Below are 27,623 nucleotides of genomic sequence, written 5' to 3'. Positions count from 1 at the left end.
CCAATCCCATCTTGTTTCATTGATTCTTCTCCTACCCACTTAAGCCCCCATGTTGCATCACCACTTCCTCATATCAGGGAGATCATATGATAGTTGTTACTTCTAAGAGCATTTCTGTTGGATACATATCCATGGAGAGAAAGACGGAATGACAGAGCTGTATCAAAGTTACTCTTAGGTTACAATGGCCCTTTGTTAGTAAATGCACAGTAATACAGGTTAAAATTTTGCTCTCACCTTTGTTGCCAAGGATTTAAGTTTTCCCAGTAGTGACTGTTTATTGGAATAGACAACTTCTTCCTCATTGTCTTCTCCTTCCATGATAGCACAACTGTCTGCCGCTGGGAGTTCACATTCTTTTGAGTTAGTTGTCATCACCAATTTGGAATATTTGTACTCCAGTCTAAGTGATGGTAAACAAATAAAGTGGCCGTTTAATAAAAATTAATACAATTTAGGTGGTCATACACCACCTTGTTAAATGCTCTTGTGGTAAAGTTGCTCTACTAAGTAATGTCCCTACCTATAGCCAAAGCACTATGAGCTCCCATTTACCTACCACTGACACACAAACCTCTTCCAGGATTTCAGAGAATCATGGCAGTATAGTTATCTCTATCAATTATTGTACATTGATTAAATTCTTCAATTATGAAGAACTTTTTAAAAACGAAGAGAAACCGTGAAGTCTGAATGCATTTTCTTAATATATCAATATTTGGAAGCTTGGGCACTATATGATTTCCCAAAGTTTAGTTCATAAGAATAAGAATACCACTGAGGTCAGTGATCTGGTCTTTCTTGTTTCTGTACATACCTCATTCCTTTCAATTCACCACGTTGGATATTGTAATGGCCTTGTGATATGACAATACAGAACTTTCAGAGCCCCGCTGATATATAATCATTTTAGAAGAGTCAAATCTCTTAACAGATCAATATATATTCAGGAAACAGACTCAATATTCAACCCTAGATTCCTAGTCCTGGAGTAAATACAGATTGCATTTGCCTGGAGTAAATACAGATTGCATTTGCCTACATACTTAGTTGTCTCACAAGAAACTGAAAAAGAAACATCAGGGCAAGAAGACACAACATTGTCATGAAAAGAAAAATACAGGCAGAGAGAAAACCTGACCTCTCAGCTCTGCTCCCATTTACTTGAATAACCCAGAGCCTCCATTTTTCTCTATTTTGTAACAAATAGGTCTAATCCAATCACCTCTAATGTTCTATCATCTATTAGCAGAATAATGATCATTCCTGTTCCCTTTCTTAAAGGTCTTTCCTTTAACTCCTTCATAGGAGCAGTTTCTTATCTTTCTGAGAAAAACTATTGGATGTAACAACAATTAGGTCTAACATTTTCACAACAAAAGAGATCCTTCAGTTCTTACATGGTCACTCCAATGAGGTTACTTACTTCTGATTCTTTTTCCAGAAGTAGCAAGTTAGAGCCACCAGCAAAACCGCGGTGAATGCTCCCACACCTGCTCCCACTTTCAGCCAGAAGTCAACTGTTTCGCAGGTTGACAACTTTTTCTCAGGCAAAGAAACTCCTTTAATGCACCATTTAGGTTCATTCCATACATACAAGGTTTCCTTTAAAAACACACATACACATAGATGACATGTGAAATGAGATTCAGAAGGAGAAGGGTTCTGCCCCTTATTCATAGTACACATAGAGGATTTCTCGGCATGCGTCTAATAGAAGAAGCTCCAGAAAGAGAAGAAAGAGATAGAGAAGAGAATGAAAAAGGAAATAATGAACAAAACACAACAAAACCAAGTAAAAACATGAATTGCCAGATCACGAGCTTGGTCCATCTGAGGAGGTTGAATAAAAAGGTATGTCTGGACGTACCATTTGAGCTTGTTTGCTTAAATTTCTTATGATCCCTGACTTTTTTTTTTTTAAGATTTTATTTATTTATTTGACAGAGAGAGTAAGAGAGCACAAGCAGGGGGGAGCAGTGGGAAGAAAAAGAGGTAGAAGCAGACTCTCTGCCAAGCAGGGAGCCTGAGGGGGCTCAATCCCAGGACCTTTAGGATCATGACCAAAGCCAAAGGCAGACACCCAACCATCTGAGCCACTCAGGTGCCCGATTCCTGACTTCTTAGTCATGTTTGTAATTGAAAGCTTAGGTTGTTTAATATAGTTAAGGGGAACAGGTATCACCCACCCATGCTGTAGGTCCATTTCCCCCACCAAGTGTCTCCCCTGAGAAGAAGAGGAAACTCTGGGCCCAGGACAGGCAGGCACACCATGATGAGCAGGCTTGGGTAAGAGGTAGGGGGGCAGGCGCACAGACCGCACCCTTATTTTCCCCACATTATTCTGGATCATCACTGCCCACAGTAGGTCCTTATTTTTATCCTCCTAAACCAGATGATTCGGTGTTGTTAGAACAACGTTTTTCCAAACTGCAAGTTGCAACTAACTAGGGAATAATAAAATCAATATACTGAATATTAATGATTTTTTTAAAGATTTTATTTATTTATTTGACGGAGAGAGAGAGAGCTCACAAGTAGGCAGAAAGGCAGGCAGAGAGGTGGAGGGAGGGAAGCAGGCTCCCCACTGAGCAGAGAGCCCAGGACCCTGAGATCATGACCTGAGCTGAAGGCAGAGGTTTAACCCACTGAGCCACCCAGGTGTCCCAATATTAATGATTTTTTTTCAGATAAATAGATCAAATAACACTAAATAGAAACAAAAATTAAAGGACTGGTGGCACCTGGGTGGCTCAGTGGGTTGGGACCTCTGCCTTTGGCACGGGTCGTGGTCCCGAAGTCCTGGGATCGAGCCCCACGTCGGTTGCTCGACAGGGAACCTGCTTCCCCCTCTCTCTCTCTGCCTGCCTCTCTGACTATTTGTGATCTCTGTCTGTCAAATAAATAAATAAAATTTTTAAAAATTAAAAAATAATTAAAGGAAGATGCATGTTTTTATAGTTCAACAAATATAATGACCAGTAGTAATTTTTGGGATGATTATATCCAGGGACATTAAAGGACATGGAAGACTCAATTTTTTTATCATTGTATCTAATTAAATTTTCTGGTGTCTGATGGTCACTTTAATAATATCCTAACAGGGGTTGCCTGTGTGGCTCAAGTCAGTTAAGCGTCTGCTTTGGCTCTGGTTATGATCCTGGGGTCCTGGGATTGAGTCCCGCGTTGGGCTACTTGATCAGCAGGGAGCCTGCTTCTCCCTCTCCCTCTGCCTGCCTCTCCCCCTGCTTGTGCTTGCTCTCTTTCTGTCATATAAATAAATAAAATCTTTAAAATAATAATAATAATAATATCCTAACAAAAGGATAACACCCTAATGTGTAATTTTACTGTACAAGCACACATATTTCTGCAATTAAACATGAAGTACAGGAGAATAGTATTTACTTTAAGAAAAACTTTCAACCAAGTTTTGGATAAGAATTCTCAGGTTTTTTAGAAAAGTCATTAGTAATAGAATTTTTTTTTACTGCATGACAACTCTAACATTTTCATTAAATTTAATGTAAAAAACACTTTTAAAATGGGTCACATTATTTTTATAAGAATGAGATGAGAAATGAGGGGCATGTTCAAATGCAAATGCTACATCTCGAAGTGTAAACAAGGACAACAGAGAGAAAAACATTAACTCTAGTCATGTGAAGCGCATTCGAACAAAAAAAGACCCTGCAGGGACGCCTGGGTGGCTCAGTCTGTTAAGCGTCTGTCTGTCTTCAGCTCAAGTCCTGATCCCAGATTCCTGGGATCAAGCCCAGCACCCTCCTCCGCAGGAAGCCTGCTTCTCCCTCTCCCAGTTCCCCTGCTTGTGTTCCCTCTCTTGCTGTTTCTCCCTCTTTCAAGTAAATAAATGAAATCTTAAAAAAAAAAAAGACTGTGTAATACATTATATAGTTTTATCAAATGTGCAACAGCAGTGAAAATGGCAAAGCTCTAATGTCTAATGACAGTCATAAACAAAATGTTAAAACTTTGGAATAAAAAGATACTTGTAAACCCAGAGTACTTAACTTTTCCATAAGCTCCCAAGTTGTTCAGGGGGGGGGAAAGAGCAAGCTATTGGCCAAATTTCTCAGTCATTCCCTAATTATTAATTATAAAGCCTTATCCCTTCATCCAGTGGCGTGTCATTGGCAAAGGAGAAAATGGCTGACTCCGCAGCTGCAAACTGTCTTCTTCCAGCATGCTGGGATATTTTGCAAACAGGGTGAGATAAAGTTGATGATAAACTTAAAAATATCCCTCTCAGTGATAACACAGTATCTCTTCAAATCTGCACGACTGGGTGACATTTAGAAGTAATGCTTACTACACACACTGAGAACCTGGTATAGATTTCTAAGATCCAAGTTGATAAGAACACTGTCCCCACAAGTTGTGCCACTCTCTTAGTTTACAAACCTCTCTGTGGAGGGCTTGTTGTAATGTGTAAACTTAACTTCATACACACCTGGATTAGATACATTTACAGAATTGGGAAAATATACTCTTAGTCAAGACAGAGAGAAAACCTGTAAAGTATGGAGCAGGAAACACAGGGAAATTATTAAAAAAAATTAACTAATACACATTACCGATATTTTGCCATCACTGTATTTTTCTCTCCCATGAGGCTTCAGGCATCCAAAAAAATCTACCCTTGCTCCTGAACCTACTGCAGTCCCCCCTTATCTGCAGTTTGATTTTCTGTGGGCTCAGGTAGGAAGCACATGATCGTCCTGATTTATCATCAGAAAGTCCACAGCAGCCTCATGCTCTGTCACATGCCTACATCACTGCCCTCACTGGATCTCATCGCAGAGCGTTTCACCATCTCACGCCATCACAAGGCTGAGCTCAGGACAAGAAGGTATTTTGAGAGAAAGAGCACATTCACGTAACTTTTATTACTGTATATTGTTATAATTGTTCTCTTTTATTATCAGTTATTTTTCTCTTACTGTGCCTGATTTAGACACTAAACTTCATCCTAGGTACGTGTGTACGTACGTAAAAGGAAAAACAAAGTATACAGAGTGCTCGGGACTATCCGTGGTTTCAGGCATTCATTCACTGGGTGTCTTGGCACATATCCCCCAGGGGAAAAAGGGGGAGCGTCTACTGTAATGGAAAACAGTGAAAGCTGTCATTTGTGCAACATAAAACTCACTAAAGAGCAGACTTTTGGGGGCACTGGGTGCCCAGTGGGTTAAAGCCTCTGCCTTCAGCTCAAGTCATGATCCCAGGGTCTTGGGATGGAGCCCCACATCCGGCTCCCTGCTGGGCAGAGAGCCTGCTTCGCCCCCACTCTCTGCCTGCTTCTCCGTCTACCTGTGATCTTTGTCAAATAATTAAATAAAAATCTTTTAAAAATAAATAAATAAATAAAAATTTAAAAAGAGCAGACTTTTTGAAATCTTTTATTCGGAGGCTGGACATAAACACCCACTTACTGGGTCATACCGATTTGTTTTGCTGTTGTGACTGAGCACACTAAGCAAGGTACATAAGCTTCGGAATAACATTTCTATTTTTCTAACTGAAGCCTGATCTCATTTGGCAAATATTTTCAAAATCCATATCTAAGTATAACAGAAATGTTGACTTACCTATTTCTCAAGGTAAATTTAGAACTATAGGAGGGAAATTATGTATTTCAATATGACAAACACAGCAAAGTGTTCCTAAAGATATCTTGAAGGCAAAAGCAAATATTTAAAAAGAATCACCTTCTAACTATCTGTTCCAAACATTCTTAAAACATGCTGAACAGAATTTTGGCAATAAAGAGAGTAGGAATTAAATTAAAGAGATTATTGCAACCTCATGGTCTTAACATTCTCATCATTGCTTTCCAGAAGAGAAATGGTGAATATTAGAGAATGTTTACATAAAAGGTCACCTGACTTTTCAAAGCCCTTGAGTTAAGGTGATGGTCAAAGAAGGGAATGCATTCGTTTCTCATTTATTCCTTAAAAAATGAGAAGGCTATCATCATTTTAGAGAAATGTCCACTGTGAGACATAAAATGTGTATCATTAGTATTATGAGGACTAAAAAGAAACAATTTTTTGGTAAGCCAAGATTTTTCATCCTTGATCCACTAAGAATGTTAACAAGAAACTGGCTCACCTGTGCACAAGATGCACACTTGATGAATGAAATAAAACATGCCTAATTTTTCTTTACTTGTAGATTGCGAACCTTTCCTGTTTTATATTCAATGATTTCATGACAACACATTTTATATTACCTTTATGCTTAGACTTTATCATCAAATACAAAAATAAGTATTGTTCCAAGAAATTTCACTTCATTTTTAGGCATATTGCTATGTGTCTGAGTTGGAGTCTGTGTATTAGCTTTGCTGTGCAATGTATTTCTTACTATAGGTTCAATGAGATTAAAGTTTGAAAAATCCTTATGTTAAGTTTGAAAAGTCCCTATGTAGAGAATGGCTCTCTGTGTTTTTCCCCCAGAGGTAAAGGCTACTGCTAATACTCTGAATGCAGGAGATGAGGTAGGGCATTCTGACTTCTTCTTGTACTCCTGCCCTCTGACCTTCCAATAACATGCTCCTCCAGACTTTCCTGGAAAGAACAGCACTCCCTCTCTGATCCCTTCTTGCCACCAGCCTTCCAGCACGCTTCCCGCTCCAGGAGACCTGAACGTCAGGCCTACTTCAACTTTACCCCAGTTTTCCGAAATCCCATCAGAATCCGATTCTCTGATGCCAATTCCCCACTAAGGTTACCACCACTAGCAGTGATTTATTATCATTTGTAGTTTTTTTTCTTGTCATTTCAATAGAATTCAGAGAGGTTCAAATAGGAAGACATCTTGAAGGAAGAAAAGTTTGTGTTTTTCACACGGCACTCCTCAAAGCTTGTACAGTGACCTAAACACTCTCAGACACTACTCCCAGAAGTGCAAAAGGAAACATCAAAGCATGTTAGTAATATGTATCAAGAACTTTAGAGGCGCCTGGGTGGCTCAGTGGGTTAAAGCCTCTGCCTTCGGCTCAGGTCATGATCCCAGGGTCCTGGGATCGAGCCCTGCACTGGGCTCTCTGCTCAGCAGGGCGCCTGCTTCCTCCTCTGTCTCTGCCTGCCTCTGCCTACTTGTGATCTCTGTCAAATAAATAAAAATCTTAAAAAAAAAAATCTTAAAAATGTCTATCTCCTTAGTGCCAATTAATCTTTTTCTCGTAATAAAATCTAAGGAAACCACCACATTCCCAACAGGGATGTTCATTACAGTTGTGTACAGAAAGACTTCTCAAATTTTCTCTCAAATGTCCAACAGGGGACTTATTAAATCCCAAAATATATATAATAGAGTATCTTTCAGTAACTAAAAATCATGTTTTTGAAAAAAATTAATGACAAGAGAAATACATGCAGTGTAACCACTGATGGTGGTAACCTTATTGGTGGTAACAAAACTTGATTTTAAATGCATACTAATGAGACATTAATTTAACTATAAGCTTTAGCCATAGTTTTAAACCTGAGTTTCTGTGATTTAAGTGACACCAGACTCATCAATTTCTCTTCAATCACACAGCTCTGCTTAGATGGATTTGTCCCTTACCTGCACTCCTCTCTTACAGGCTCCCTCAATCTCATGGAAGTCATGCTCTGTGCACAGAGGGCAAGCTTCAGTACTCTCCCACAGAAAATAGAATGAGCATCCATCACAGGTGCCTGCTGGGCACTTGCTGAAATAAAAAAATGAAGTGACAGTTCTTATAACACATTCAGTCAAGTCCAAGCAACATTTAAGTGCTCACTGCATACTGGAAAGCAATGTGTGGGTGCTGAGAAAACCAACAAACAAGAAAATGAAAGAAAATAAAGCCACAACTTCATACCTACTAGGATGGCTAGAACAAAAAGACAGATGATAACTAGAGTTGCAAACATGTTAAGAAATTAGAAACTTCAGGGACGCCTGGGTGGCTCAGTTGGTTAAGCGGCTGCCTTCGGCTCAGGTCATGATTCCAGCATCCTGGGATCGAGTCCCACATCGGGCTCCTTGCTTGGCAGGGAGCCTGCTTCTCCCTCTGCCTCTGCCTGCCACTCTGTCTGCCTGTGCTTGCTCTCGCTTCTCTCTCTATGACAAATAAATAAAATAAAATCTTAAAAAAAAAAAAGAAATTAGAAACTTCATACATTGCTAATGGGAATGGAAAAAGGTGCAGCTGATTTGCAACAAGCTGGTAGTTCCTCAGATCATCAAAATGAGTTACCATGTGATCCAGTAATTCCACCTCTAGATAAAAATCCAAGAGAAATAAAAACATATGTCCACACACAAACTTGTACATGAATGTCCATATGAGCATTACTCATGAGAGTCAAAAGGTAGAGACAACTCCAAGGTCCATGAGCAGATGAACAGACAAACACTATGTGCTATAACCATGCAGTGGAATATTACTAGGTCATAAAAAGGAACGCAGAACTGATCCATACCCCAATTTGGATGAAAATACACTAAGTAGAAGAAGCCAATCTTCTACTAATACATAAAATATAAATCTTCTACTAATATAGAGACTCTTCTTCTAATATATAGAATATAGACTCTATACATTGAATGATGTTATTGGGCTGCCTGGTGTCTCAGTCATTCAAGTGTGTGCCTTCAGCTCAGGTCATGATCTCAGGATCCTGGGATCGAACTCCCTACTGAGCTGGGAACCTGTGTCTCCCTCTCCCTCTGCTTGCCATTCCCCCTACTTGTGCTCTCTTTTTCTCTGTCAAATAAATAAAATCTTTTAAAAAAAATAAATGATGCTATTTTTATGAAAGTTCAAAATAAGATAATTAGTGGTTGCTTGGGGCTTGGAAAAGAGCTAAGGTGATAGCTGAAGTGTATAAGGTTTCCTTTTAAGGTGAAGAAGAGCTCTCAAAATTGACTGTGCTGATGGCTGTACCTATCTATGAATATGCTAATAACCAGTGGCTTTTCTGTTTTAAGTGAGCAAAGTGTATAGCATGAGAATCATATCCCTATAAAGTTATTTTTTAAAGATTTAAAGGACAGATAGAGATAATGACAAAAAAATAAAAAGAGCTCTGGGAAGACCTCTTGACAGAAGGGGTGCCTAGAACAAATATCAAATATTCAGTAAGATTTAGCCAGAAGAGAAAAGAAGAAAGCAAGGGGATGCCTGCTGAGGGATGAAGTGGTAGATGAACTGTAAGGGAAGTACAAGCTGGTCATTATCATAACAGCTTCAGGAGCAGGGTAGTGAGTGGGCGCTAGGCATACAGGCAGGAACCAGGTAGGAGAAGGGAGGTGTCATTTCTTTTTAAGGTGACGTACTTAGTGGGCGCCTCGGAGGCTCAATGGGTTAAAGTCTCTGCCTTCAGCTCAAGTCATGATCTCAGGGTCCTGGGATTGAGCCCCGCATTGCATTGGGCTCTCTGCTCAGCGGGGAGCTTGCTTCCCCTTCTCTCCCTGCCTGCCTCTCTGCCTACTTGTAATCTCTATCTGCCAAATAAATAAACAAAATCTTTAAAAAAAAAAAAAAAGGTGACGTACTTAGGCAATGGCCCCAAGAACAGAATAATGAACAGGATCAAGGTCTAGAGGGTGAGGGCAGCAGGGGCGTGGGAGGTGATTGTTGAAAACAAAATTGCCTAAAGTATAAAAACAAACAAAACAACTATCAGGTCCACACATATCTCAGTGGTGCAAATGACTGTGCAAAACTGGGTTTCTTCAGTCTGACAATGACGTCTTTCAAGAGGTAGTGACCATCACCACTCGGTGATCACAGATGGGGCTTACACAAAGGTGCAAGATGGCAGAGACCCAACCACCAGGTGGGGCCTGAATAGAGACCTTTTGAAACTGCTCTGTGGTACGTGGGTCTATTATGTCAACTTGCTTCTTTTCATTTTAGATAAACACAGCATGGCTCAAAAATGAAACTGCTATTACTGTGTACAGAATCCTTATTTATTGAAGCAAGAAGTTATGTGGAGAGGTTCTGGTAGGAATGGCTGTTTTGTTCATGACTTTGTTAAAGCTAGGGGAATTGTGTTCCATTCATATGTCTAGTATACTTCCCTTAAGCTGTGTACATACACGGCACTGCCCTGGAAACCTTCACACCTGGGCTGCTGCCAAGTACAGGTGTCCTAACACATGTGGGGCAAAAAGACAGGCACACAATAAAAGGGAGAACCCCAACACACCCCTTCTTAACTTTTAACTTTAGATGACTTTGTGATGATATGCAGTCTAAAGCTGAAATTTTCGGTCTAGCAACAAAGTAAAATTTCTCATACTCTTAGTATATATTCTAAGGTCATCCTACAATATGAACACTGAAACAAAAATCTGCCTGCCTAAAAATTGTCTACATTTTTATAGGATTATCCTTCCAAATGTCGAAATGCCTAGAGTACGCTATAAACTAAGTATTCATGCGCGGGATACAAAGAAAAGCACAGCTCTGTGTAATGTACTGAGAAACAGAGGTCCAGTACTTTTGAGCTGAGAACAGTGATAAGTGGGAACTCTTGGGAAAAATAGCTTAACTGTTACCTCCCTTGATTTCTGTTTGTAAAAGCCAGTAAAGTATTTTCAGACCAAGAAACAAAAAGGTACTTTTTTTAAAAGGTAAGTACAATAGATGAAAATCAAGCCACTTAAAAAAATTATCACTATTTCCACCTTCCACATCAGGAACACCAACTCGAAACTGCACTTTTGAAAAAAAAAATTGAGCAAACAAATTTTGAAAAAGCTTTTCAAGGGGCCCCTGGGTGGCTCAGTGGGTTAAAGCTTCTGCCTTCGGCTCAGGTCATGATCCCAGGGTCCTGGGCTCTCTGCTCAGCGGGGAGCCTGCTTCCCACCCCCCTCTCTTCCTGCCTGCCATTCTGTCTACTTGTGATCTCTGTGAAATAAATAAATAAAATCTTAAAAAAGAGAGAGAAAGAGAGAAAGAAAAGTTCTTCAAGAACACAATTATTTGTACAGCAATGAATTGAAATTTTGAAGGTAATTAACTTTTTGACCATTTAGCATAAATTACCCAATATACTTTCCTGCTGAAGTCTCTCCTTCCCAAATTATTTTATCTTTCCAACACAGGCACGTTTTCAAGGGCAGCGAGGGCTGTTTATCTTGGGAAAATAAAAGAGTAAGTCCAGTAAAGTTTGAGGGGGAAAAAAAAAAACCTCAACAAATAAAGAAAAAGGGGAAAATTAATTAAAGTTGCAAAAACCTCTGGAGAGAAAACTCGGGTTACAATTCTGGCTGGACTTGCAAGTGATTTTGTGTTTTTTTCCACCAGTGACTTAGTCCCCCCCCCGCACTGTTTCATATTTGTAATTTAGCGGAAGTGATGTCTGTTTCACTGCCTTCTTAGGGTGTTTATAAAGGACAAAATAAGAGAACAATTTGGGAAAGTTTCAAGTACTGCAAAATATAAAAGACTATTAACAATGCACATCACTTTCTCAAGAACTGGTAGAACTACAGAAACCAGGGGAAAAAAATCAAGACATTGATGTAACTTACAGAGCTGCCAGTAAATGTCAAAATACTACAATGATTCACTGTCTTTCCCTGGGAGAATTTACTTTTTAAAATCTGCTCTTAGGTTGAAAGTAGTTTAGTTTAGAATCAATTCTTTAATTCTTTCAACCCAACGAATCAGTTAAAATGTGGAATATCCAAATTTGATTCTTTGTTATAAACCCAAGTTTCACAGTTTGAATCAGGCCTTCCCTATGAAGTGACAAGGGTGTAGGAAGCAGACCTCGTTTCAATAGTGCTTACATGGAAAACGAAAATAGAAAAAAAAAAATGCAAGAGAAAAAAACACAAAAAGATTTTCTTCTACTAAGAATAAAAAAGCATGTAATAAGGTAACAAACAAATGCTTTATCGCCAAATATGTGAAACTCTTTTCCCTTTGACGACCTGGGTCACCATCATCTCCATCCTCCCCACACTGGCTTTTCAAAGGTGTCACTAACTGAGCTTCTCTTTTTAAATTTTTGGTCTACAAGATCACCATAGAAACCAGCAAGTAAGTGTCTGAAGAGCAGTACGTGAATCACTGACAGTCAGAGCACAGAAGACTAGAATTCCACAGGATGACCCCTGTAGGGTCACACCCCTGTCACCATAGGCCGTGAATTCTAGGTACAGAAACCACCATCGACAAGGAAAACCAGGTGCACCATAATATGGTTTTACTCTTAAATAAGGAAGACTTTCCAGTTTCCTTATTTTGTTTCTGGGCTTGCCTTTCCCATCAGGATAGCACTGGTAACGTGAAAATTCCGATCAATTTTTTTTTTAAGTAAGTTCTTTTAAAGTTAAGTAAGTTCTATTTTGGATTCTAAAATGGGATACATATTCTGGGGGGAGAAGTGGACAGAGTTACGAGTTTTTAGTGTCCTCCTTTATATGAATCATCTTACCTAAGGCAGGATCTCCTTGGTTCATACTAAAAATTCATGGACAATAATCTTATTTTCTTATGAACTACTACAACCCTATACCTAATCAATTGTAAATTGTTGGGATAGTTGATAAAACAATGTAACCTTGTTTTTGCCTAAACCTTATTCAAATAAGTTACATTGTCAGTATGGTTCTGACCCTTCTGGAGTTGGTCTCAAGAGACTGGGTGGGTGGGGGAGTCCATAGTTTAAGTGCCTCAAACTTTCTCATTGGGTGTCAGAGGACGGTTGTTACTCAGCTTCTTTTGTGCAAGGCTTTTCTGGGTTTCGTGGGGTTTCCCAATCTTGGAGTTCAGAGACTGGTATCCTCTGGGCATGGGTGATGCTCTCTGACCAGCTGCTGGTAGCCCCTTGGCTTTGGCTTCTGAGAAGTTCAGCCTTTCTCAGGTGAGAACGCCAGTGGACTGAGAGCCTTCCTGTGTGGGATCCATAAAATGGCTTTGGATCTTGCTACAATTTTGCCCTGAGGCTGAAGAGTATCAACCACTTATGACTGAGTTTGAACATAAGATTTCTGATCCATACCTCTTTGATCCAGGGATCTAAAATTCTTTCTTTTTTTTTAAGATTTTATTTATTTATTTGACAGAGAGAAACCACAAGTAGATGGAGAGGCAGGCAGAGAGAGAGAGAGGGAAGCAGGCTCCCTGCTGAGCAGAGAGCCCGATGCGGGACTTGATCCCAGGACCCTGAGGATCATGACCTGAGCCGAAGGCAGCGGCTTAACCCACTGAGCCACCCAGATGCCCAGGGATCTAAAATTCTACCAGTCTCCTGCAAAAACCTCCCTTCTTGCAGATTCTCCCCTAGGTTAATTACCAAAAGCCAGAACCTGATCAAGATCTATACAAACTACATTAGTTAACACTCTCCAGACCCTCTTATCTACAGATCTGCAAAACCTGTCAGAGTTTTATCATCCTTATTTCAAAATGGATCCTTATCTTTTTGACTGTTTTGTAATCTTTTTATGTCATGTCCTATGATTACTCATTAGTGCTTGAACTGTATAACTTAAACAATTCTGTATTCAAATTTTTCCATTTCTTGATCATAATGGGTTTTTACTTATGCTCATAGAGCTTTTATATGCCTCCTCACTTTTCCCTGTTCTAAGAACATACTTGGCTTTTATCTTTTAAATTCTACTGCCTTTTAAATTTAACTTGTACCAATTTAGATATCTATTATCTGTCCATAAGTGGTTCAGAGGAAAAAAGAAAACAAGGAACCCATTAACCAATCATTATCCTTTGCCTCTTAACCCCTTAAAATGGATAGACTTTTTGGCTGCAAGAGACCTCTCCCAAAGACCAAAGAAAACACGAGTGTCCTGCAAGTCCGATAATTTTGACAGAGCATACTCTAAATCAGAGCCTGTGGAATAAAGCTCTGGCATGTTCCGCCTGTGAACGCTATCATGACAGACCTCTGAAGCATCCTTTTTGTGAGATACAACGTTCTCAGAAGCTAAACTCTTCCCCCCCCCCCCCTTTTAATGAGCAGTAGCCCCTCTCCATTTGGCCCAGAACCACTCACTAGCTGGACTCTCTGAGCCCAAGGCTACCCTTATGATAAAGATGAATTTGGATTCTGAAGGAGGTTTTGGCAAAAACAGTTTTAGACTGATTCATAAACTCTCCAAGCAGTTAAATATAGTTACATAAATTGAGACAGAGAAAGAGAGGATGATGATTTTCCTCTAAATCATATCATTACTAAAGACCACCTCGTTGGAGGAAGAATGACTCATGTTAAACAAAGCACCAATAACTTGCAGACCAATTGAATTATCCCCGGATAAATGTGTTATTTGCCTCTGGGCTTAGTGTGCTTCTTTGTAAATCTCTACCTGTGAGAAAGTGGAGGGACAAAATGGCAAGATGAACACATGACGGGAAGGAAAGAATTATCGACACAGCCAGGACATCTTTCTGTCTTGACTGTGCCACCACAGCTGTATACCCAGGGTCCTCAGTGTTCCCTACTATGTCAAGCAAATGCATCTGATGCAGGTCTCTCATCAGAGAGAAGATGACCCATTTTGCCCACTTTCTAATAATGCTTTTTATAACCTTTCCACTCACAGAAATTTCTTACGCATTTGAAAGAACACTTAGGACACAATGTTCATTTAGTTCTAAATTTTTCCTATTGAAAGGTGAATCTTTGATTTTCCTAACAACTAGGATCATGACTGGAGGTCTGAAAAGTTTCTTAGGCAGAGGCTGGAGGATGATCTATTTAGGGCTATCAGCACTCTCCTCGGTTAGAAATTTGTTCGCTGGCTAAGATGAGAACTCCACCAGGAAATCCCCAAAAGTCCACTCATTCTGGTTCTCAGATTTCTTCCACCACAGATACCATACTGTTAAGTTTTTATTTAAAATGTCTCACACACCCCCCCAGACACTTTGTGGAATTAGAAACCAACTGCATTTGCCAGACCAAACACAGACAGGATGCAGTTTTTCAACTGCAGGTTAGTAGGCGGCCCTGATAATTTGCTATTCCCTCTAAATTTCCTATGAGATACACAGGGAACACACACTGTCCCTTCCTCCTGCCCGCCCACGCTCTGTTAAGAACTTCTCATTTTCCCAAGACTAAAGGTTTTATGACATTTTCTCAGGTCACAAGCTTCAGAGCCCCAACCAACATCACTACTACTCAAGTCTCCTTTGCCGGCTTTGCCAAGATTGTTGGCCAAGACAGGAGAATTCCCGGGGGTGGCATCCCTTCCAAATTACCAAAGTCTGCTTTCTGAGACTTTTTGGTCACAGCATATGAGACTTTTTTCAAGCCAAGTGCCTGGTTAGCACCTTCTTCCCTCTTCTGGAGATCTTAAAGCTCCCCCAAACTGCAAAGGAAATCCTCTTCAAAAGTAGCTGGAGAAACCTGGCTCTGTTAACATTTCCTCACTGTTAGTAGGAAATCTTTATTCAGCCCCAAAGCTAAAAAAACTCTAATTATTTCAGAACAAGCTGCTGTTTTTCATATGCTGATGCCAGGGCTCCCCCTTGTGCCTTCATGGGGAACTGATTCAAGTAAGAATAGAAGGTTAGCTCATTAGGTTGTGGGGTTCCAGCTGTTCCCTAGAGCAGTGGTCCTCAAACCTCAATGTGCATCATAACTACATATAAATTTTTACAAAATATGGGTGAAGGACTACCCTGTAGACCAAGACATTTTAAATGAGCTTTTCAGAAAACTAAAATGCAGAGCAAAGTTTGAGGATTTACCTCAGAAAAAAGCAAGCCAACTCACCAAAATAGCAAAATGTGGATTAAGATCAGTAGCTCCAAAATTTTTATCTGCACAGAATTGTCTTGTGTTTTTTAAATAATATTTTAAAGTAATCTCTACCCCCAACATGGGGCTGGAACCCACAACCCTGAGATCAGGAGTCATATGCTCCACCAACTGAGCCAGCCAGGCACCTAAGAATTGCCTTGTATTTTAAAAAACATTCCTATGCTCAACACTCAAGAGATTGTTTTGGTTTCAAAAAAGATCTAGAAATTGATTTTTAAAATAGACACCCCAAGGTATTCTGCCACAGAGTATCTTGAGAAACCCTGGCAAAGACAGCTAAATTCTGTGAAGAGAAAAAACTGCTAGAGGTCAAAAGAAAAACTTAACCTTTCCTCTTCTCACAAGGCAACAAAACCCCAAGTTTCTAAATGGTATCATTTAACAACATGAGACTTTTTTTTTTTTTTTTTTTACCTTAAAACATCAGAACCCACCTTGGAAGAGTGAGAGTGAGATACTTTCTTAAAGGACAGACCTGGGGGCACCTGGGTGGCTCGTGGGTTAAGCCTCTGCCTTCAGCTCAGGTCATCATCTCAGGGTCCTGGGATCGAGCCCTGGGATCGAGCATTGGGCTCTCTGCTCACCAGGGAGCCTACTTCCTCCTCTCTCTCTGCCTGCCTCTCTGCCTACTTATGATCTCTCTCTCTCTCTGTCAAATATATTTTAAAAATAAACAAAAAATGAAGGACAGACCTGACCTTCGGTCATATTATCTTCTTGGAAGCCATCGAGAGACTTCCTGAGGCCAGACTCAGGGAGGCTAGTTGCTAAGTTCATAAACAAATGCAGCATCTGAATTCAAAGCTCTATGGTGGGATCTTGGGGACTAATTAAAGCCACTCTAACCACACCTTCTCCTAAACAAAGCGTGGTTTACTGCCCTGACTCCAGCCTGGAAGCCGGTGCAGGGACCCTCTGCCACATGAGGCTCTTGGCATCAGACCCCCCTGTCTCTTTCACTTGACACCTGTTACCTTTCATTGTGTTCTCCTCTCATTATATACTTCTCTCACCTTGAAAAGGTGAAAAGAAAAATTAATTCCCAGATCCATCAGACAGAGAACACAGCTGGAGAGAAATGAATACTAGTGTACCTTTATGTCCCAAAGTAAACCCGCAATGTTGTTAGCACTGCTAAACCTTTTAAGATATCAAGCAGTTGACCTAACACTTAGACCGCTGATTTCCAATACTGCAGTGACATGAGCAGAAGAGCTTCAAATCTCTTATGGGTTATGGTGAAACTATCAAAAACAAAATTAAGTCAATCATTTTTAAATATACATTTTCACTAGCTTAATGGAGGAAAAACCTGCAAGTCAAACTGTGCTCCAAAGGTACCTTAATCCCACACAGAGATTAGAAATAATCTACATACGGAACAATAAATAAGTCAAAGAATGAAAATCAGCAGACATCTAAATGGCACTCACGCCATGAAAACAGTAGGTAAGCTGACAGCTCTGAGTCCATGAAATTGCTCGTTCCCTCCTAGAGTTCCCATCCAGGTAGACTGTATTAGTCAGACTGACAGTGTGGAGAGCTGTTCTCTCAATGCCAGTAAGTTAAATGAATTGTATTGTGTATTCTACAGAAGAGACCCTACCTCGGTCATTCTGCCGCCATTCATCAGAAAATGAAAGAGCTGGAAATAGAGCATATAAATTATCTACTGTGCCCCCCACCTTACAGAGAAAGAAGCTATGATTGGGAGGGTAGATTACTTCCGTCTAGACCACCCAGGTAGTTCGCTGATGAAATACTATCAGACAGGTTATGTGTAAAGCAGCTCTTAGGGAAATTAGGACTAACCACTATGAATTAATACGAGGATACAAACACAATAATTATATAATTAGTTAAATAATTTTCAAGACAAACAGACACTTGGGCAAACAGGAGGAGAAGACAGCATTGAGGAGACGGGGAAGTACTGAGATTGGTGAAGACCTAGTCCTCTTAAGAGATGCTCAGCACATCCCCACAATGAAAACCTACATATTCTTCTGTTCTTCCTGCTTTGCATTCCTAGAGAATATGTCTTAAAATAATAGGATTCTGGAGAGTTTTGCTGCCTCACAATAAATACAAATATGAAATGACCACATAGAAGTAAGAATACCTGGGGACTGAAATCACTCCTGCTCCTGGTTTAGTAGGATTGCACCTCATTTTCACAGCAGTTGACCGGCCATTGACACAAGATGTTGTAGTTGTAGAAGACCTATAGCAGGGCAAATGGCATTTTACACAACAGACACAACACAGATCACCAAGACATAAATATCCTGTGTGTAACTGCTCCCACACTCTGTGCAACAATGAATAAGAAAAATGTGTCCAAGTTCACTAATTAAAAATTTTAATACAAATTGAGCTCATTTGCTTTCACTGCCTAGGAAAAATGGACTATTTTCTCAGGTAAAGTAATAAGCTATCATCAAAGTGTTTAGTCAAGTCACCATAATTATAATCAAAGTCATAATCACAAAAATTTTTCAAAGGGAAGAGAGGTTGTGTCTACTTTGGCTAATATTGAAATGTCTGAATTACAAATACTGCCTGGACAAGGAAGTAGAGTCTCTTTATTGCCCAATTTATAAGAAAAAAAATATATATATATATAAAGTATAGGTAAAATAGAGTATATACAAGAAATAGATATAAAGTAGAAATATAGAAAAAATATAATCAGAAAAAAGATATATATTATGCATATCAGAACTTATATAACATTTTCAAAATAGTTCATGCTTCTTGCTTTACACTAAGTCTTCTATTTAAGAACAAATCATTGAGTATCTATTAAGTATAATAAGCTACTATTCTAGGTACCAAGATACTCTTGATTAAAATAGTCAAGGGAAGCAGCATCTTCACTTACTTATAAAAGAAATGCACATCTGGTATTTGGCTAGAGGGAACTGGGAACATTTCTTCTTTTATATTAATATTTTGCAATGTCGTTTCAACAGTCACTCCTAGATGACAATAAAAAAGAATGTATTAAGCAATATAGAAGAAGGAGATTTATTTAGTCTCTGTGTATCTGAATAGAAACCAGCTTTACTCAGATTCTGTCATTTGATAATTAATAAATATTGTATTAAATCTATGCATTCACAGTAAGATCAAGTACCATTCCAAACTCTTAAGAAGAAAAAGAATCTACTCTATAGCTCTGTAATTTTGCTCAAATCATTTCACATCCCTGGGCCTTGTGTCCTAAATCTGTAAAATGAGTGAAATAATTGAGATGATCTCTAAAGCCCCCAGCTCTAACACTTCAACATCCTAACATTATTAAAATTCTCAGCTTCTAACGTAAGAGCTGGGCTGTTTTGCTAATACAGCTTTTCACTCAATATAGACACACCTGAGAAAACAAAAAATTTTGTACCCAATAACTTCCAGAAAGCAACTCCAAATTTTGTTTTATCTAAAAGTCAGGCATTTCTTCCATCCCTTGGAGACAAAATGACCACAGAGCCAAAATGCGAGCAGTAACCGCAACCTCTCCAGCTGACTCAGTAACTGACCACGGTGCTGAAAATTAAAGCTAAATTCCTCTGGAGTTGATAGCAATGGGTTCTCAACTCTGCTGTACATTAGAATCACAAGAAGCTTGTTAAATTGTTATACTGTTATATGTTATATCACCATCCCAGAGGTTCTAATGAACTTGATCCATAAAAATCACTAAGTGGTCATTCTTAAAACTTTCTTACGCCTTCTAGTCTACAAAGACAGGAAAGACAAACGGGGAATAAAGCTCCGCACATTCACCTTTACTAGGTATCACCAACATACTTATGAAAACTGGAGGTGGATATTATGATTTAGGTTTATACAATATTTGTTTGATGTCCTTTTGTTTATAGTTTTGGTTTCTAATCTTATTCTGCTTTTAAGCTCCTGGAGAATTTGATGAAAAGCACAGACTCCCCCAAAAAATTTATGCATAAATTCAGGAGATGCTTGCATTCACTTAGATTGACCAATAGATCTCAACTTCAGGGGCTTTGGAACCATGTTACAAAGTGATGTTTTAGAATTACCTGCGGCCATCATCATCTATGGCAAATACCAACACAATGACAAGTTACCAGTACTGTAATTTTAGAATAACTGCATGCATACATACAGGAACCAAATGACGCTTACCTAAAAATGTATCTGCCAGAATGATGGACTGTGATGATAAGGCTGCTCGGAAACCCTTACTTTCAGAAGGAATAATAGTTGACTGGCATACATAGGCTCCTACCAAATTCGTATAATCATCGGACCCCGCCACTATTTCCTTTACTGTGAAGTCTGTTATATTGTTGGTACAGAGAGCCATCTTCTTTCCCTAGGAAAATAAAGTCATAAAGAGAAACCTCTTTGTGTGTGTGTGTGTGTGTGTGTGTGTGTGTGTGAGTCAGTCCTTACATTAGATCTCTGAGAGCTCATGACCCTCGTAGAGCAGTGGCTCTCTCCTCACTGCAGACATTCTGCTTTAATTGGTATGGTGTGGGGCCCAGGCACTGGCATTTTTTTTTTTTAAAGCTCTTGAGGAATTCCAATGTTTAACCAGGGTTGAGTCATTTAAATTACAATGAATATAGAAATTCAAGACTGCACTGCTCTTCCAACTACAAGCATCATTTGTGCTGGATGGAAGCCATCTAACTTAAGGAACTAAAAGTCACCCATGAAACCGTCAATTCAAAGGATAACAATGTGTTCAAAGGGACCAGATAACTCTTGGTGAAGGTTTTAATGTCAAAGAAAGAGACATGCTCTTCCTTCTCCTTTATTGGTCTCTTGTGGTAAAAGGTAATATGAAGTCTGAAGAAGAAAGCCTGAAAGTCCTATTGAAGCAAAATTTAGGACACCATCTAAATTCTTAATAGTTGGTCACTGTGAGTGTCTTCATTCAGCTACTCACACTCAATGACGTGTAACTACTCAACTACAGAGGAAGGTGAAGGGAATACAGGAGTTTACTTTTTGAATCATTCACTCAGTTGGAATATGTAATCTATAAAAACTGGAAGACTGTTTAAATATACTATAGTCCCACTACAAACAACTATAGCTTTATAATTTCTATGTAGGACAGTATAAAGGGGAAAAGTAAGACGATTTTATTAGTCTTAGCTGTAGGGTGAGCACACATGGGCCCAAAGAAAGGAACGTCAACTTATCTTTCTTCATGCAGCTAGCAGTCCAAACTTTAAAAAAGTTTCTGCCTCCACTAAACCTTCTCACAACAATACAGGTACAATATATTGTTACTAAGCTTAAATTGTTGAAACTGAGAAGAGAAAAACAACGGAAAAGATCAGAAAGAAACTATTAAGGAAAGAAAGGCGAACACAGCAACAAAAGGAAAGGAATCAGAATAGAAAAGAAAAGAAGAGAAAGAGGACAGAAAAGAGGGGAGAGAGGGAAGGCAAGACATAGGGACGTAGGGCATAGGGACAAAAAGAAATGTAATACGTAATGTAAAGAATCTCATTCACCCCTTCACTCAATATTTGGCAAAACATATTTAAAATGCATTTATTTATTGAATGAACTGAGTGACTAACCAGCTGAGTGTTTTAGATCACTCCTTGTGAAATCAGAACAGGACAAACACCACACCATGTAAAATTTATAGATCCCTTTGCCTGAAAACATCTGTGGTCATCAGATCTCTTTTTATTTTCTTTGCATAAAATCTGGCACAGCATCTCATAATGGAGATCATTATCTCTGGGGTTCCAGGGGCTGGGGAATAAGAGCTCTGATGGACGCAGAGGCAGACAAGGCTGGCCCTGCTGGAGAAAGCTGCCAACATGCTAAGAGGCAATGCAGGATTTAAGCAATCACAGCTCAGTTTCTGACATTTGGTTGTTAGTTTCCATAGAGATTTTATTGGCCATCCACACAGAAAATATCAACTCAATCAGAGCTGAAATACAGCTCCATCTCATTTTGACAGCCAGAACTCACCTCATGCCCACATAAACTAATATTGAAGAAGTGGAAATATTTGGTTCCTTTGGAGGTAAAGCTGGGTCCATTCATCAGTGAGCCCACGCTGCTGAGGTTGCTGAAGTCATAGTGCAAACTCTGATTTTCTTTATCATGGTGGAAAAAGCAGTCACTATAGCAAACTGAGTGGTCCTTTGATTATAGATTAAGAAACAAAAAAAATATTTAGTAGAAAACAAAATATTAGCTGCTATGAAAAATGTGTTTAAAAACAGTTCTATGTTTAAAAATTGTTTCATTTTTTTTTGTCTTAGTTATGGTTTATCACATGAATATAGGGAATTTCCAAAAAATAATTAAATTTTCCAAGGCAGAGTACAGAAAAATCAGCATTTTTTAAAGTAAGAGCAAAGTTATTCTAAGACCTGTTTCTTGGAAAAAGGTATTTTAATAAATAGCTAAAAGTCCCTGTTATGCCAGTTTCAAGAGACAGTAAAACTACTTTCTCCTTCACCCATAATATAACATCAACCTTTGCCCTTAAAATAGGCTAAGATATACTTGCTGCTCTCCCTATATTCCTATGGCCAACCCACAGAGGGAGTTTACTTACTCTCCCCTAACAGAATACACAAAAATCTAATTTTCATATTTTTGGAAACCATTCTTATTGGGGTACTTTTCTTAATATCTGATGCCCCCAGGAACTAGGGCTTTTATGGCACATAAGACATGTTCACGTGCTTCATAAATGTAAGAGGAGAGAAAACAAGAAGAATGAAAAGGCCCTTTCTAAATAGAATTACAACATAGTTCCTGGAGAAATATTAAGGGGATCTTATGAGTGTCTCTATTAAAGTTTTCCTGGGAATAACTGAAACACACACTCACTTACCTGAGTGCTTCTACTCCCAGGCCCACATGGGATACAAGCCTCCTTGCCATAGACCTGATGTATGGACAGGTAGGTGTCAGGTGGACACTCCTTGCACTGGTTGGTTTCTTTTTCAATGTAGTGGCCTGGGGGGCAGGGGACACACGATGAGCCCGACTGTTCAGAACCGAGGGCACAGGCACGGCATGAGGACGCCACCCCATCAACTGCGTTAGTGGCAGTGATAGAATAAATCTTCACCATGTCATTGATGAACCGTCTATTCTAAAAAGAGAGCAGAAAGTAATGACTTCTGCCTTGGGGCTTAATCATACAACCAGATCGTTTTGTGTGGATATCACCAAAATAGCTAAGCAGAGTGTTCCAGACTAGCAGTTTATAATCGATAGTGGATTAAAGTTACTTCTTCTTGGTTCTTTAAAAAAAAAAATCTTAAATCTTAACACTAGGAACTAATCTCCATAGTAATGGAGTTCCAGGAGGTTATCCACAATCACCGCAAGATCGGGCATGTTTATAGGCTTTACATCTGGAAGAACTGGTATGGTTTAACACAGGAGCAACTTTATCTCCCATGATGGTTTATTCAGAGATAAGCCTAATTGTAATGATACTATAGGATGTTTGCAGGGTAGCAAGTCTAAAGCTTTTGAAGAGGGGTTAGCCTTGAAAGACTAGGACTCTGGTCCTCACCAAACACTGACCATGATGCCATCACAACATCCCTTTGGGACTTTCTCTCTCTCTCTCTCCAGTACTTTCCCTGACCTATGTCAGGGATTTCTAGTGAAGGGTTGCAGAGTAGAGAACAAATCCCTGGGTCTAACTATACTTTTTCTTCTTGCAACATTGGGTCAATCAAGCTCTAGTTCTCACCAGGCAGTGGCACCTCTCTATTAGTAGAGAAGAGAGCTACCCTAGACTACTAATGTCTTTTGTCTGGGGGAGGGACAAGAAGAAGATGAGGAAACATTCCACGGCATGTTCATGCCCCACGTGATGGTAATCCAAACACCCATCAACAATCAGAGTCAAATAACATCTGGGAATGGGTTCCCCAGGGAAAGCCCAAAGAGAAAAGAGAAAATGTTCTGCATTTGTCACCACAGCTTTAAGTGGTTTACCTTGTTTTCACCTTGGGAAGGTCACGTCTATGGAGATCACAAAAGTAAGTCTTGTTACTATCAAAACATACAATGGAACTTACTTAGGGGAGAATTAAGGTCTACTCTAGCAGGGACAGTAAAAGAAAATAAATAATTCTGTGTGTAAACCCAATCATGTGTACATACACACTCTCCAGGCTATAAAAGGCGACATCACTACAATGAAATAATAAACCAACACCAGTTATGGGCTCCAGGACAAATGTCAGATCATTCAGAAAAAGAGGAAGACAGTCACCAGCCTTCTCAAAGTCTTAGAAAGCCTTAAAGACACCTTTTAATAACTACAGTCAGATTTTCTTTCTCTTGAGCTTTCAGTAAATATATCTGTTTAGTGTAGAACAATCCAAAGATACATTGTGTTATTCAATTTCATACGTTCTTGCTCTCAAACCATTTTAATACAAATCCACTCCATAACCAAATGATTGATTATGATTGATTGTCCCATATCAATAGAAAACCAAGTCTTTTCCTCCAGGAGAGATAGGTGATCATTTTGTACAAATTTCCATCAGGAGCATGATCTTTGCATTGAAAAAAAAAAAAAGTATTTGGAACTTACATCTTGACCTTGATTGGTTCTCTGGAATGCCCATGTAAATGTAAATGTTGCATTCTTGAATATGATGTGGGTATAAGCTTGCTTTTCTTTGGTTCCACCCCATGATTCCACCACATTGGTACTTTTTCTATTAATATCCTAATATATAGTAGAAAATATAAACAAAAAAGCACAAACTTGGGATTAATATACAGGTGTATACATTACAAATATGTCTTTACAAAAACCCCTGGAGGGTCAATGAATATTTATCTGCAGAGCACGTCATCCTAGAACTCTCAAAACCTCCCTCCAAGTCTACACAAGCACTTACCAGCTTAGTAACTACAATTTTTCAAACACATTGTCAATATAACCTGAAAGAAGTCTCACATTTTAGTACATTTAACGGTGTGTGTGTGTGTGTGTGTGTGTGTGTGTCTGTGTCTGTGTGCAGGTGACTCTAGCTTAGGAAATACACTTCCAGAGCGCCTGGGTGGCTCAGTCTGTAAAGTGTCTGCCTTCAGCTCAGGTCATGATCCTGGGGTCCTGAGATCAAGTCCCTCATCGGGCTCCCTGCTCTGTGAGTGAGAGGGGAAGCCTCTCTGTTTTCCATTTCCCCTGTTTGTGTTCTCTCTCAGTCAAATAAATAAATAAAATACAAAAAGAAAGAAAGAAAGACACTTCAAAGGGAAAACAAACTCCTCCAATTTCTCACAGTAAACTTCTCACAGAAGAGCAAGGCTTTCCATGTTTGCCTTTTTCCTTGAGAGAGTCTGCTAGGCAGCTCTTACACCAGGAGTTCTAAGTTCCCCTTGAACTACACTTGCAACTTGCAGGCTTCTCTAAGTGTTTATTAACCAGAATGTTATTTTAAGTCCAAAGAATCTTATTCTGCTGCTTAAACTTGAATTCCAAAGGAATATGTATAAATACTTCATATCTGATTTCCTTAGCTAAATTCAATATTTAGAATATCCTACAAATGTGTGACATTCTAACCAAAATGCTGTCATTAAGATGATTAGCAAACAAATATAGTAAGTGAACCAAATAATGTAATGCACAACTAACTAATTTGAAGTGCAAATCAAAGCCAGCCTTGAATTTTCTAATTAGTGGTCCCTACAGAAACCCTACTAGATGACTTAGAAATTCGGATGGGCTTCTGTTACATTATCCGGGATGTTGACCATATGGTGGCATGAGCTCAAGATATGTCTGTTTCTTTCTATGATATAAACATAGGAGTCAAACATTATAAAGTAATCAAATATGCTGTAAAGAGATGTGTCTTGAGTTCACACCACAGACAGGAATAACAGAATGTGCTTGTCATACATTACAGAATTCTCCACGTTACCAAATGACCAAACCACCATACATGCCGCTTCCTAAAAGGAGCTCTGAATACACAGATAGTTCTCTGTTAAAACATCATCTTTCTACATGTTTATTCCAATAATTAATGAAATTTATTGCATTACCACAAATAATACCATCTTACCTTTGTAAAAGGTTTTGAAAACCTGCATTTTTTTTTTAAAGATTTTATTTATTTATTTGACAGAGAGAGATCACAAGTGGGCAGAGAGGCAGGCAGAGAGAGAGAGAGGGAAGCAGGCTCCCCGCTGAGCAGAGAGCCCGATGCGGGACTCGATCCCAGGACCCTGAAATCATGACCCAAGCCAAAGGCAGCGGCTCAACCCACTGAGCCACCCAGGCGTCCTGAAAACCTGCATGGTTTTGAGAGCATTTCTATGCACTATTTAATTGACATCACAAAAAATCCTGTGAGAAAACCAAATCAAACAGAGAGGAAACAAAACTAACAGATTCTTCTATGAGCCAAAAACTCTAAGATTGATTTACAAAAATAAATAGCTATGATTCTTACCCTCAGGAGTGCTTGGTCAAGTGAGAGAGACAAAAACATCAATACAGTCACATAATTAAAACAGAGTTTTCTCAAAGAGTTTTTGGAGGACACTGGAGAGAATGGCTAATTTCACTTAAAGGACTAAGAGAAAGCTTCCCAGAAGAGGTGAAGTTTGAGCACCCCTTGAATTATGAATGGGAGTTCACCAGACAAAGGAGCAAAAGGAAGAGAGCCATTCTGGTTCAGAGTGCCAAGTATGAGAACTGAAGTACAGAGAGGCCCTCAAATAAATTCAGGTTGCCTGAAGAGGTGTGGTGGACTTGGTAAAAAGAGGCTGGGCAAAGAGGACAAAAACCCAAACTGAGCCATGCTAAGAAATTTTAAGTGTATTTAGAGGCTATTGGCACTCAAACTTTCATTGATGTTAGAGCCACCCTTGTGGCTGGCTAGAACACAGATATCTGGGCCCATCACCAGAGCTTCTCATTAAGACCAGGAGGGGCCTGAGAAATCTATATTTCTAACAAATTCCCAGGTGATGCTGGTCCAGTGACCACACTTTAACCGCCACTGCCATAGGCAGTAACCAACTAGCAAGGGGAAGGAGGCAATTCGTTGTGGAAGTCTCCATTACTGTTTTGATGTTTATAAAGAACATTTTGACAGCAGCATATATGAGAGAATGGAGAGAAAAAGAATACAGATGGCTACTGAGAAATAGTGGGAGTCAGGACCTCAGTAATAATACTGTTGGTGAAAAAGAATGAACAGATTAAAGAAATACGGAGGCAGAGCTGGGAACTGAATTATTGCTTATTTGTAGTGTATTAAATGGATGATGTTTTGGGGAATCCAGGTGGCTCAGTGGGTTAAGGCCTCTGTCTTCGGCTCAGGTCATGGTCCTAGGGTCCTGGGATCGAGCCCCATGTTGGGCTCTCTGCTCAGTGGGGAGCCTGCTCCCTCCTCTCTCTCTTTCTCTCTGCCTGCCCTTCTGCCTACTTGTGATCTCTGTCAAATAAATGAATAAAATCTTATAAAAAATAAATAAATGGATGTGTTGAAGATTATTCATGATCTTCTTTTACCACAACAAAGTCCTTTTTTATTTTTTTCAAGAAGAAAACAGCCTGCCTTCCCTTAAGCTGGCAGTAATCACAAATATTAAAATCTTCATCTAATTTGGATGTCACAGAGGAAACTGTTAATAGATTGCTAACTAGCTACTAAAAGACTTGGGAGAAAAGTAAAAACATTGTCTTTGAAGTCACTACTTACAGCGTTAAAATCTTAGCTAACAACATCATAATACCCACAAAAAGTCTTAATAAATTTTTTGTTGCTACTTTTCTCAAGCTAAGAGTTG

General features: G+C 39.3%; 1 protein-coding gene across 1 annotated transcript in view; it reads right to left on the bottom strand.

Annotated features, from left to right (window-relative positions):
- ELAPOR2 (endosome-lysosome associated apoptosis and autophagy regulator family member 2) overlaps window positions 1–27,623 on the bottom strand; it is a 169,545-nt gene that overhangs the window by 13,453 nt on the left and 128,469 nt on the right. The window contains exons 13-21 of the mRNA XM_059396939.1: window positions 24,403–24,540; window positions 22,672–22,935; window positions 21,795–21,968; window positions 19,974–20,163; window positions 18,694–18,790; window positions 17,932–18,033; window positions 7,594–7,720; window positions 1,427–1,605; window positions 238–403 (exon numbers count right to left, since the gene is read on the bottom strand). Coding sequence (XP_059252922.1) covers window positions 238–403; window positions 1,427–1,605; window positions 7,594–7,720; window positions 17,932–18,033; window positions 18,694–18,790; window positions 19,974–20,163; window positions 21,795–21,968; window positions 22,672–22,935; window positions 24,403–24,540 — 1,437 coding nt within the window. The remainder of the gene's footprint in view (window positions 1–237; window positions 404–1,426; window positions 1,606–7,593; window positions 7,721–17,931; window positions 18,034–18,693; window positions 18,791–19,973; window positions 20,164–21,794; window positions 21,969–22,671; window positions 22,936–24,402; window positions 24,541–27,623) is intronic.

This window comes from Mustela nigripes, chromosome 4 (genome assembly GCF_022355385.1).
Source record: "Mustela nigripes isolate SB6536 chromosome 4, MUSNIG.SB6536, whole genome shotgun sequence".
NCBI classification, from domain to species: Eukaryota; Metazoa; Chordata; class Mammalia; order Carnivora; family Mustelidae; genus Mustela; species Mustela nigripes.
Note: the sequence above shows the minus strand (reverse complement) of the source record. Positions and strands in the feature narration are given on the sequence as shown.